Source organism: Silurus meridionalis, chromosome 17, assembly GCF_014805685.1.
Source record: "Silurus meridionalis isolate SWU-2019-XX chromosome 17, ASM1480568v1, whole genome shotgun sequence".
Classification (NCBI taxonomy): Eukaryota; Metazoa; Chordata; class Actinopteri; order Siluriformes; family Siluridae; genus Silurus; species Silurus meridionalis.
In genome coordinates this window covers 23691166-23704486 of record NC_060900.1, presented here as the reverse complement: position 1 = coordinate 23704486, position 13321 = coordinate 23691166, and the positions used below count along the sequence as shown (strand labels likewise).

Below are 13321 nucleotides of genomic sequence, written 5' to 3'. Positions count from 1 at the left end.
GTCTCATCCACGTGAACCATTGCCTTCTGCCTTGCTTATTGTTAGCTTCGTAAACTAGCCTGTGTCTGTGGTGTGTGAAAACCAGGAAATTATACACCAGTGGTAGATGCGAAATGACAGGAAATAGGTTGATGGATTGAAACTGGTGCAGTGAGAAAAAAAATATTAACATTTCACCAAATAGATTAAACTGAAGTAACGAGGCAGTTTTGAAAATAACTTCCTAAGAAGTAGAAATTTTTGTGTAAAGATGTAATGAGTAAAAGTAAAAAGTTGTCAGAAAAATAGTGTTTTGATATTCTTCTTTCTTTTAAATGTTGTCGTGTATGTGTGTGTGTGTGTGTGTGTGTGTGTGTGTGTGTGTGTGTGTGTGTGTATGGTTCAGAGGGCATGTATCGACTTCGCCATCAGTGCTAAGCCACTAACGCGCTACATGCCACAGAACCGCCACACGTTCCAGTATCGACTGTGGCACTTCGTGGTTTCGCCTTCGTTTGAGTACACGGTGCTGACCATGATCACACTCAACACCATCGTTCTCATGATGAAGGTACTCACACACATGCACACACACATGCACACACACAACACACACGTGCATTAATAGCATGTTTCTTTTTAAAACCAAAATAAAACAGCTAAACTGAATAAAACATCAGAACATAAGTTCAGAAATGGCCGTTGAGTGAAAACTGTTAAAGACCAGGAAGATCTCTCAGCTGGAGCAGATATAGCATAGATAGAGATTAGATAGAGCAGAAAGAGCACAGATAGAGCTGGGATAGAGCAGAGATAGAGCAAAGATAAAGCTTAGATAGAGCCGAGCTAGAAGGGGCAGAGCAGAATTAGAAATAGAGCTGAGATAGAGCAGACAGTGCTGACATAGAGCTGAGATAGAGCAGAGACAGCAGGTAAGGCTAAGATGGAGCAGAGATAGAGCAGATAGAGCTGGAATAGAGCAGAGACAGAGCAAAAATAAAGCTAAGATAGAGCTGAGCTAGAATGGGCAGAGATAGAGCTGAGACAGAGCAGATAGAGTAGAGCTAGGGCAGAGATAGAGTAAATGGAGTAGAGATAGATAATAAATAAATGTGCAAATATACAGATAAGAATAGAGACATAATACAGTATATAGTTTATACACAACACAATGTATAAATACAAAAAAAGGAAAAGATTTAAATATAAAAGAGACCACGAGTATGTAGTTACGCTATCAGACATATTGCACATAGGTAGTAATGCACGGTTTTAAATTATTTTTATTGCACATGTGTTGCTTAATAAACTTTGTTATTGTTATCATTGCACAGTTAAACAGTAATAACAATGTGTATTATGGTGACTGGTTCATTGGGAGCCGCTCTGATTGTAAAGTCTAATAGCAGCAGGAAGAAAAGTGGGGTGAGATTCGTTCTGCAGAAATGATAAGAGTTTACCTACCATCCTCCTTTCATCCTTTCCCAGCAGACCACACTATATAATATGGCTGAGGCCACCACAGAGTCAAAAAAGGTCCCCAGTAACTCTCCCTGCACTCCAAAAGACCTTATTCTTCTCAGCAGTAAGAGTCTGCTCTGTCCTTTCTTGTAAATTGCTTCAGTATTATCTGTCCAGTCCAGTTTGCTGTTCAGATGAACACCCAGGTATTTGTAAGAGTCCACTCTCACAATGTCCTTTCCCTAAATGTTCACTGGTGATAATTATATATTAAATAATACGTTTGTGCCTACGAAAATCCACCACCAGTTCTTTAGTCTTGCCTACGTTTATCTGGATACAGCTCCATTTCCACCAGTCCACAAAGTTCTGGATCAGTCCTCTGTAGTCCCTGTCCTCATCATCAGTGATCAGACCGATGATAACAGAGTCCTCAGAGAACTTCTGCGGGTGACAGGATGCTGGGATGAACATGAAGTCTGCAGTGTGGATGGTGATGAGGAACGGAAGCAGTTCCCTGCTGGGCTCCAGTGTTGCAGACAACCATGTCAGCCTCACAGTCACGAGTCCTCACTTACTGTGTTCGGTCTGTGAGGTAGTCCGATATCCATTGATTATGTAGCTGAGATAGATCTGATTGAGCTCTGATAGAGCAGATATAGAGCTGATGAAGCTGGGATAGAGCAGAGATAAAGATGATTGAGCTGGAATAGAGCAGAGATAGAGCTGATGAAGCTGAGATACAGCAATGATAATACTGATTGAGCTGAGATAGAGCAAAGATTGATCTCATGGATCTGAGATCTGTGATGATGCACTGTTCTACTACAGCACTGTTCACACAGCATGATCTTTATGGAAAAGTCAGACATAAACCTCTATCTGTTCTTCTCTCTGCAAAACAAGATCATGAACTAAAACTAACCATTTCTCTCTCTGATTCCATTTTTCACTCTGTCTCTCTCATTTTTTTTAATGCTCTGACACTCTCTCTCTCTCTTTAATTCTCTCTCTCTCTCTCTCTCTCTCTCTCTCTCTCTCTCTCTCTCTCTCTCACACACACACACACACACACACACACACACACACACACACACACACACAAGCGCACGCTCTCTCTTTCTGACTCCTTCCTTTCTCTCTGACTCTCTTTGACTTTTTTTACTCTTCCCATCTGGCTCTCTCTTGATTCTCTCTTTCTGAAGCTCTCCTGAATATTTTTTCTCTCTTTCTCTGACTCTCTTCTCTTTTCCTGATTATTTCTCTCTCTCTCTCTCTCTCTCTCTCTCTCTCTCTCTCTCTCTCTCTCTCTCGCTCTCTCTCATATTCAATGATTCAAGATTCAATGTTTGCTTTATTGGCATGACAAATATGGACATTTGTATGTTGGAGATAACAATAAACAATAATAATAATAGTCTATAATATAACTATAATAACAAACTAATAAAAACTACGGTAAGTAAATGCATATACAGGTGTGTGTGTGTGTGTGTGTGTGTGTGTGTGTTGCATACACTAAGAGACATGGTCACACACTGTCCTTCACCTGTTGGCAAGTGTGTATGTAATAGGCTACCAGTGTGCAGCTCTCTGTGCTCCCCCAGTAGGTGGGGCAGTTTGTTTGGGGCTTCAAGGGAGTTCAAATTGAGGATGATTTAGTTTTTTTTGGTGAAGAATCGGGTTTGAATGTGGTTGTATTTTGTGCATTCAGTGAGGAAGTGCAGCTCTGTCTCTACTGTGTTCAGTAAACACTGCTGGTACAGTCTCTGCTCTCCAGGGCCAGACCGTGTCCACTGAGTCTGTACTTCGTCAAAGTGTGTCTCAGTTTTGCATCACTCACCGTGCTCGGATACTCTGCCGTGCTGTACTGTCTGTTCAGGGCCACATAACACTCCTTTTTACTTTGGAGTTGGGTTTGAGTTTCCCAGTAGCTAAGATAAGTTTCTCTCTCTCTCCTCTCTCTCTTTCTCAGTATTATTCAGCTCCTCCTGTATATGACGCTGTGCTGAAACACCTCAACACTGCATTCACCGTGCTCTTCTCTGTCGAGTGTGTTCTCAAGATCTTGGCGTTTGGTTTTGTGGTGAGCACACACACACACACACACACACACACACACACACTGTATAACACTGTAAGCAGAGGGGTTCAACTTCTTTTCTGTTTTTCAGAATTATTTCAGAGACACGTGGAATATATTTGATTTCATTACCGTCTTGGGAAGTATCACAGAAATTGTGGTTGACCAACAGGTAACAAAAGCAAATTAAGTTGAAATCAATTGAAAACCAATATCCTTCATATAACCTTTATATTACATTCATATACACTGCATAGATCTTTTAGTTTATTGTAGTTTATTGTACTGAAACTACATTTGTGTGTGTGTGTGTGTGTGTGTGTGTGTGTGTGTGTGTGTGTGTGTGTGTGTGTGTGTGTGTGTGTAGTCTGCTTCCTTTAACATGAGCTTCCTAAAGTTGTTTCGAGCAGCTCGGCTCATAAAGCTGCTCAGACAGGGATACACCATCCGCATCCTCCTCTGGACATTCGTCCAGTCCTTCAAGGTTACAGATTATCCATGATTATGATGATGATGATAATAATAATCATAATAATAATAATAATAATAATAATAATCATCATCATCATAATAATAATAATAATAAAAATATAAAAGTTAAATGTAAAAAAATAAATTTGTTTGTTTCTGATCTTTCCTCAGGCTCTACCATACGTGTGTTTACTCATCGCCATGCTTTTCTTCATCTACGCCATAATAGGCATGCAGGTATATATACACACACACACACACACACACACACACACACACACACACACACAAAACTCCCTGTGTTTTGCACTGATTTGTGTTGTGCATTATTGTTTATTGCTCTAGATTACTGTGCATTTGTCTGTGTATCGTGTAGTAATAGGTGTTATTTATTATTGTGTTGTACTATTGTGTACTATTGTGTTCTGTGTATTTTCATGTTTTGCGCATTGTTTATTATTTTGCATTGTGTATTAATGTGGATTAATGGTTGTCGCGTATTATTGCGTATTATTGTCTTGTGTCTTCACGTGCATTAATGCTAATGTCTTATTGTTTATTATTGCTTTATGTGTTTATTTATTACTACTGTGTGTTGTGTATTATCATGTGGTATTGTGTGTTGTTTGTGATTTATTGTATATGATTGTGTATAATTGTGTATTGTGTATTATTTGTCTTTTGTGTTATCATGTTATTGTTTATTGTGTATTATTTGTGTTTTGTTGTTTATTATCATGTGTTATAGTGTATTGTGTATTATTTGTGTTTTATTGTGTACTATTGTGTTTAAACGTGTGTTGTGAATTTTGTGTTTCTGCAGGTTTTCGGAAACATCAAGCTGAACGGAGAAACTCACATCAACCAACACAACAACTTCAAAACTTTCTTTGGTGCCTTGATGTTACTCTTTAGGTACAACTCTGTGTGTGTGTGTGTGTGTGTGTGTGTGTGTGTGTGTGTGTGTGTGTATAATAAAACATACATATAAAAAATGCAGCATTTTTATCTACTTTAGTGCTTTAGGCAGTAAAATATCCTCTCTTTGTGTGTGTGTGTGTGTGTGTGTGTGTGTGTGTGTGTGTGTGTGTGTGTGTGTGTGTGTGTGTGTGTTTGTGTAGGAGTGCGACAGGCGAGTCGTGGCAAGAGATTATGTTGTCGTGTTTAGGAGGGCAGAAATGTGAAGCCGACCTGTCCCTCATCCCTCACTCCGAGCCTGAAGGAGGATGCGGCACTGACTTTGCCTACTTCTACTTTGTCTCCTTTATCTTCTTCAGCTCCTTTCTGGTCCGACACACACACACAACACACACAACACAAACACATTTACTTATTTTACAATTATACCTCACAACACTGCAGAATCCTGGTCTGTGATTGGTCAGAAGGTGTTGATGAATTCTCTCAGATGGTTTATATTAATACATTCCTTCTGGTATGCTATTGTTTCTATAGCAACTGCTTTTATTAACATGGAAGGTGTCTGCAGTGTCGGAGGCGACTGTAGGTTTTCTGACTTTTTCAGTTCCACATAAAAAGGTTTTTGTTCTCATTAAGGTGGTAGCTTATTTCTAATATTTCTATTATATTAGAATCTATTATTATTTAGATTAAGGTGGTATTATTGGGGTGGTAGTATATTGGTTAAGGCATTGGACTTTGGAGCTGAAGATCGTAAGTTCAGATCCCATCCCCACCAAGCTGCCACTCCTCAGTCTATCAGCAATGCCCTTAGCCCCACAGCTGATCAGGTGTATGAATGAGATAAGTCACTGTGGATCAGAGCATCGGCTCAAATTTTAAAAGTCTATATTTTTACATGAAAGAGAAAAAAGAGAGGTCTGTGAAGGAGAGTGTTTATACAGTAGCTGCTGTAACGTACATAAAAACAGGAACTAGTGTCTCTTGAGGATGTTCCACAACATGAAAAGTAAAAAAAAGTAAAAAAAAAAAAATGTAATCTTTGTTTCATTAATAAATTAATTGTCAAATTGATTTCTCTCTGTCTCTCTGTCTCTCTCTCTCTCTCTCTCTCTCTCTCTCTCTCTCTCTCTTTATCTCTCTGTCTCTCTCTCCTTCTCTTTCCTCTTTTGTCTCTCTTTTTCACTTTCTCTCTCTCTCTTTCTCTCTCTCTTGTTCTCTGTCTCTCTTTATCCTCTCTCTGTCTTTCTCATTTTCTCCCTCTTCCCCTCTGTCCCTTTCTCACTCGTTCTCTCTGTCTATCTTGCTTTCTTTGCCTGTCTCTCTATTCCTCTCTTTGTCTCTCTGTCTGTCTCTCTTTCTCTCTCCAGATGTTGAATCTGTTTGTTGCAGTGATTATGGATAATTTTGAGTATTTGACACGTGACTCCTCGATTCTCGGTCCTCATCACCTGGACGAGTTTGTGAGGATGTGGGGACAATATGACAGAGCGGCCTGGTGAGTACACATACACACACACAAACACACACACACACACACACACACACACACACACACACACACACACACACACACACGGACACACAGTTTTCTTGAAAGGTGATAATTAAAGGAACAATCTTGTGATTATAATATGAGGTGAACAAATAATTAGATGAAGAAAGTGAATGGATGGATGGATGGATGGATGGATGGATGGATGGATAGATGGATGGATGGATGGATGGATGGATGGATGGATGGATGGATGGATGGATGGAAGATTGAGGAACAAATAAGCAAGACATGGTTGAATGAATGAATAAAATAATGGAGGAATAAATGAAGAAAACATATGAATAAATGAATTAATTAATAAATGAATCAATGGATGAAAAATTAAAGAATTGAATCAATTAAAAGAGTGAAAGAATAAACTAATAGTAAAATAATTGAATGACTAATAGAAAAAAAATCAAAGAATGAGTTGAATAAATGAAATTAAGGATTGAAGAAGTGAAAGAAGAAACTGGTAAACAAACAAACAAATAACTAAATTATAAATGAACAGATATGTAAAAGAAAGTAATTAAATAAATGATATATTTGAATAGAAAAGGGTGACTAAATAAACAAATGACTGAATGAGTAACTGAACAAATAAATCCCCTTCTCCACAGCAGTTGTATCGATGCTAACGATGTGTTTCCTCTTCCAGCGGCAGGATTCACTATAAGGACATGTACAAAGTAGTGCGCACTATATCGCCCCCTCTGGGCTTCGGGAAGAATTGCCCCTACAGGGTGGCATGCAAGGTTTGGCTCCGCCCATAATATACACTTCCCTACATTTATCCTGCCTTCCTTTTGACCGAACCCCGCCCACTTTCCATATCCGGTCACATCGTCAATGTCACTTTTTCTCCTTCAAAAGGACCAAGAAAAGCAAAGTGGAGGTTCCCCGTTCACACAGAAACACTATGACTCTGATTGGTGCTCTTCTGATGACATCGTTTCATATTGTCACGTTCATAAATTGGCATAATTTGATAAACAAGAATAACTCAAATATTATTTTTGGGATATAAGATAAAACTTGAGAGAGCAAACTACAGAGAGTTGGCTCATGATTAAGTTTTAGCTTACATCACTAGTAAAATATAGCTAAATATTTGCCCAAACATAGACGTGAACATAAATTAAGTCCTAAACGTAGCATAATGCCTGTTTCTGTGATTAAACGGTTTCCTTTAATTGACTTTTCAAATCCTTCAGGTCCTCTACCGATGTCTTTGGCTGTCCTGTAACCTGATTTTGTCTCCTCATGCGATTCTATGCTAAAGCAGCATAGAAAGATGTTATGCTATCCTCCTTTCCTCCTAGATGGACAGCTAAACTGACTTTCCTCTGTTTCTTTTCCCTTTGTCTTTGTTTTCTTCCTCTGTTCCATGTTCCCCTCCTTCCTTTTTATGGAAATGCTCTATCCGTCCTCCTTCTCCTCTTCCTACTGCTCATCACACTCCTCGATGGTGCCCCCCAGTGGTCGTATTCACTACACTGATATGTACGAGATGCTGACCTTCATGTCTCCGCCGCTTGGCCTGGGCAAGAAATGCCCCTCCAAGGTGGCTTATAAGGTAGAAAATATGATCCTTAAAAAAATAATTTAAAATATCAGTTTAGGGCTCAGTCTGTCCAGTCAGGTCCAAAAGTGTGGGCCACAATGTAATTATTTAGAGGAATGGAATAAATGAGTAAATATCATGTATTGGGCATTTGTAAGAAATGTTAGAATGATCTCTATCATGCAAAGAAGAAGGCACGCGTGAACATTATCCAGAAATGCTGTCATCCTTTCTGGGTCAATGCTCATCTGCTTTACAAATCATTGCATTCTGCTTTTATTTACATTTTACACCGTGTCCCAACTATTTTTGGAATTGGGGTCATAGGTTAATCTAGCTATGGGGATAGGGAAGAAATGGGGAACAAAGTCTATCATAAAAGACAATGGGATGCAAGGACTAGAAGAACTTAAAATAAGGAACCATCTAGATGGCATGAACCATGTAGATGCAGTGAACTTGGGGCATTTTGAAGATGGGGAGAATGTAGGTAACAAAATGGAGAAAACCTTGGAAATTAGAGACACGGAGATAAATTAGGATATAAGAATAAGGAAGACAGAGAGATCTTGGGGAATTAGGATGGTGAAGAGAAGATTTGTATATAAAATGAAATAGATAACATGGAGGAACAAGAAATATGTCAGGAACATAGGCAACAAGGAAATCAGAATAAACCTAATAAAGGACATGTACAGCCTGGGGAAGTAAAAGGACAGAATAAGAGTGAATTGATTCCACATGCTATGTTGAGCATCTACATTAATGTCGGACCTATCAAAGACAATGGACACATCCTCAGTTTGGGATTGAAATTGGGACCAGAGACAGAAATAAGTAAAAGTAACTGGAGAACAGGGAGTAACTTGAACTAAATGTAGAAGCTTGGGGACTTGAGGAACAAGGACAATGAGGGAAACGAAAGAAATAAAGAGAACCTTGGTAGCTAGAGGAACACAGAGAACTAAGGAAAATTAGATGAACCAAGAGAGCTAAGACTAAGGATAATTTGGCTAACTGGGAGAATTAGGAATAACTAGAGGGACAAGGAAAATAGGTAAATATATAGAAACAGTAAGAGAATAAGACTGATAAGGAAAACTAGAGGAAATAAAGAAACAGGAACAACCAGGAAGACTAGCACGAATCTAAGCGCTGTAGGGAAACTACCAAAACAATGGGTGGAATCAGAACAGTGGACACAAATAGACCTTTGGAATACTAGCAAATTATGGGAACCATAGAATAGAGACAAACTAGAAGATAAACAAGAATAGAGGAGTGTGGGAAATAATTAACATGGGACCTGGACAATTTAAACCAGTCCTTGTTAGGGTGTGCAGACTTTTGTTCCTGACTGTAGTTTTTTAATAAATGATCACAATGATTGTGTTTGTATTCGTAGATTCAGTGGTCATTCCTTGCCATTGTGTTTGTTTTGTCCTTTTCAGCATTCTTGTGTGTATTCTCCTTTTTATATTGTGTATTTAAATGCAGTATTTTGGAATTCCTTCCATGTATCACCTTTTGCTGTGCTGCTCGCTTCAGCTAATAACAGCAGCTGGTCAGGGGATTCCTATCTTCTGTTCAGAGTAAGGTTTCAGAAGCAGACATGGTGATGATTTACATGAAGAGTGTAATTACAGGTTATTTTGTAATTCTAATTGGATCTATAGGAGGATATGTTTAAGAACATGGAGCAAAGTACAAGAACTTGGAGAACAATGATAAACCCCAGAGAACTACACAGACCAGAATAACAAGTAGAAATACAAGAGTGTGTATTAAGAACACAGCATAGAAATGATCATGTATGGCCAAAGGGTTGCACTGGAACATCATCCCAATATATCCTCGTTGAAGATCACTTTCCAAAAGAAGGTACATTAATATGAAAGTGGTCTTATTTTCTATAGTCTCCAGTTCCAGTTCATCTCCAAAGGTATCTCTTAGCTCTCAAATACACTAAACATTAGAATATTGAAAAAAAAAAAAAATGGGGCCCCAGACATGGGAGCTAGATGAGAAAATGAGAATCAGGAATAAGGAAAAGTGTAGAAACAAAACAAGGAGAAATTGAGGAAAATATATTACTAGGAATTAGGATAATTTGCGGAACTGGAGAACTGGGATTGACTAGAGGAAAAAGGAGAGGTGGAGGGGCTAAAGGAAAGAGAAGAAGTTGAGGATCTGTAAAACAAAAATGGTAGAGGAGCTGGAGGAACAATAGTAACTATAGGAGCTAAAGGAAAAAAAGATTAGATTAGCTGTAGAACAAGGAGTAGTAGATGAGCTTTGGAATGAGGAGAAGTAAAGGAGCTAGAGGAAAAAGGAGTAGAGAAGCTAAAGGAACAAGGGGAAGTAGAGAAGCTATTGGAATAAGAAGAGGAAGAGGACCTAGAGTAACATAAAGAGGTAGAGGAGCTAGAGGAATGAAAAAAGGTAGAGGAGCTGGAGAATTAAAGAGAGGAAGATGACCTAGAGTAACAAGAAGAGGAAGAGGAGATGGAGGAATGAAGAGAGGTAGAGGAGCTACAGGAACAAGAAGAGGTAAAGGAGCTGGAGAAATGAGGAGAGGTAGAGGAGCTGGAGGAATGTATATGGTAGAGGGGCAAGAGGAACAAGAAGAGGTAGAGGAGCTGGAGTAATGAGAAGAGGTAGAGGAGCTGGAGTAATGAGAAGAGGTAGAGGAGCTGGAGTAATGAGGAGAGGTAGAGGAGCTAGAGGAATAAATAGATGTAGAGGAGCTAGAGGAACAAGAAGAGATAGAGGAGCTGGAAGAATGAAGAGAGGTAGAGGAGCTAGAGGAAAAGAAGAGGTAGAGGAGCTGGAGGAATGAAGAGAGGTAGAGGAGCTAGAGGAAAAGAAGAGGTAGAGGAGCTGGAGGAATGAAGAGAGGTAGAGGAGCTAGTGGAAAAGAAGAGGTAGAGGAGCTGGAGGAATGAAGAGAGGTAGAGGAGCTGGAGGAATGAGGAGAGGTAGAAGAGCTAGAGGAACAAGAGGTAAATAGAGCACGGGGACCAAAGACAAGTAGAGGATCTAGAGAATAGGGGAGAGGTAGAAGAGGTAGAGGAACAGACTGAGGTAGGGAACTTAAAGTAATGAAAGATCTAGAGGAGCTGTGGAACAAGTACAAGTATAGAAGTTAGAGGAACAAGGAGGAGTAGAAATAGAGAGAATAGAGTAGTACTGGAGGATAGAAAGAATCTCCACCTAGCATGTTGCATCTGTTTCCTCAGCGTGTGTTTTAGTGTGTGACTTTGAACTGTGGGTGTGTCCTCTGTGTGTCTCACATGCTGTTTTGTTTCTATGGTGACGCTCAGAGGCTGGTGCTGATGAACATGCCGGTGGACGCTGAGATGACGGTTCATTTCACCTCCACACTGATGTCACTGATCCGCACCGCCCTGGAAATCAAGATTGCAAGAGGTTTTTGTCTCACACACACACACACCAGTGCACGCACACACACACACACACACACACACACACACACAAAAATACATACACACACACACACACACTCTGTTCCCTTAGAGTGTATTGACAAGGATGTACCTAGTTGTGATGACTTATACATAGTACAAAGTGGTCCGAGTGTGTGTGTGTGTGTGTGTGTGTGTGTGTGTGTGTGTGGGTGTGGGTGTGGGTGTGTGCATGTGCTTGTGTGTGTAGGGGGAGAAGACCGTGGACAGATGGACATTGAGCTTCAGAAGGAGATCAGCGTGATTTGGCCGCATCTCTCTCAGAAGACTCTGGACCTGCTGGTGCCCATTCATAAAGGTCAGAGGTCACAACCCTCTACACTAGCAGTAGATTTATATAATTACAAAATTATAATAAATCAATCAGAGGAACAATCTAATAAAGTACATGCAATGAAAAATAATTATTATTATTATAATACACATTCATTACAGCCACTACCCCCTAACAAAAAGCCTTAATGGTATATTCCGGAATGTAGTGTGTGGGACATTATTACCAGCATACACACATATTTTTACTACGTTATCATCTTAATAAACAATATTTATATTTACAGTTTTCATTTACATTTTTTAAATTGATAATTCAAAATTAATTTTTCGTTTCCAGCGAGCGACATGACGATCGGGAAAATCTACGCCGCCATGATGATCATGGATTATTACAAACAGAGCAAAGCGAAAAAACTCAGACAGCAACTGGAGGAACAAGTAACACACACACACACACACACACACACACACCACAGAGAAATGTGCACACAAACCTACACGAGTACACGTACAAGTGCATATACACAGATACAGACACACACACAAACACTACAAATATACACACATGCACACACGTTATCACCACAAATATAGACACAAATATACACATAAACACACACCTGTACACACACAAATATATATACACAGACACACATACAAATATAAACACACCACAAATACACGCATACACACAGAAATATATAAACACACAACAAATATACACACAAACACACACAAACACACACATACACTGAATTCACATTGTCACTTTTATTATTACTTGATAACTTTTATTTGTGTATGTTGAAATCGTGTGTGTGTGTGTGTGTGTGTGTGTGTGTGGCAGAAACACGCCCCGATGTTCCAGCGTATGGATGCCTCGTCGTTACCACAGGAAATTTTGTGCAGCGCTAAAGCTCTGCCGTTCCTCACACACAGTGCAGGAAACGCTCTGTAAGTGCTGTGTGTGTGTGTGTGTGTGTGTGTGTGTATGTGTGAGAGAGAAAGAGAGAGAGAGAGAGAGAGAGAGAGAGAGAGAGAGAGAGAGATCAAGCACAACTGTGGCTGGCTTTATCATTTTTATCCCCAGAACGTATGTAACATCTCTGACAGTAACACACTTAAAAACTCGTGTGTGTGTGTGTGTGTGTGTGTGTGTGTGTGTGTGTGTGTGTGTGTGTTCAGGACGAGAGGTGGTTTCGTGGCGTTGAGTCCCATTTCTCCTCAGGAACTCTTCATGCAGCCAATCACACCACAGCCAGAGGAGGAGGAGTTCACACCCCACTACAGACCTCAACACTCCCCCAGCACGGTAACACACACATGCACACACATACACACACATACACACACACACACACACAAACAGTGGAAGAAGATAAAAGGATGGAATGTATGGAGGAAGGGATAGAGAGAGGTTTGAGAGGAAGGGAGGGAGGAAAACAGAGGGAGGAAAGAAGGAAGGAATGAAAAAAGGAAGGAAGGAGAGTGGGAGAAAGGAAGGAAGGAAGGAAGGAAGCAAGGAAGGAAGGAAGAAAGGA

General features: G+C 39.8%; 1 protein-coding gene across 1 annotated transcript in view; it reads left to right on the top strand.

Annotated features, from left to right (window-relative positions):
* Positions 1-13321, top strand: part of LOC124399672 (voltage-dependent R-type calcium channel subunit alpha-1E) — an 84441-nt gene that overhangs the window by 68626 nt on the left and 2494 nt on the right. The window contains 14 exon segments of the mRNA XM_046870774.1: positions 386-550; positions 3416-3526; positions 3615-3695; positions 3891-4007; positions 4166-4231; positions 4818-4909; positions 5116-5281; positions 6286-6413; positions 7114-7210; positions 11343-11448; positions 11695-11802; positions 12118-12218; positions 12628-12734; positions 12966-13092. Coding sequence (XP_046726730.1) covers positions 386-550; positions 3416-3526; positions 3615-3695; positions 3891-4007; positions 4166-4231; positions 4818-4909; positions 5116-5281; positions 6286-6413; positions 7114-7210; positions 11343-11448; positions 11695-11802; positions 12118-12218; positions 12628-12734; positions 12966-13092 — 1572 coding nt within the window.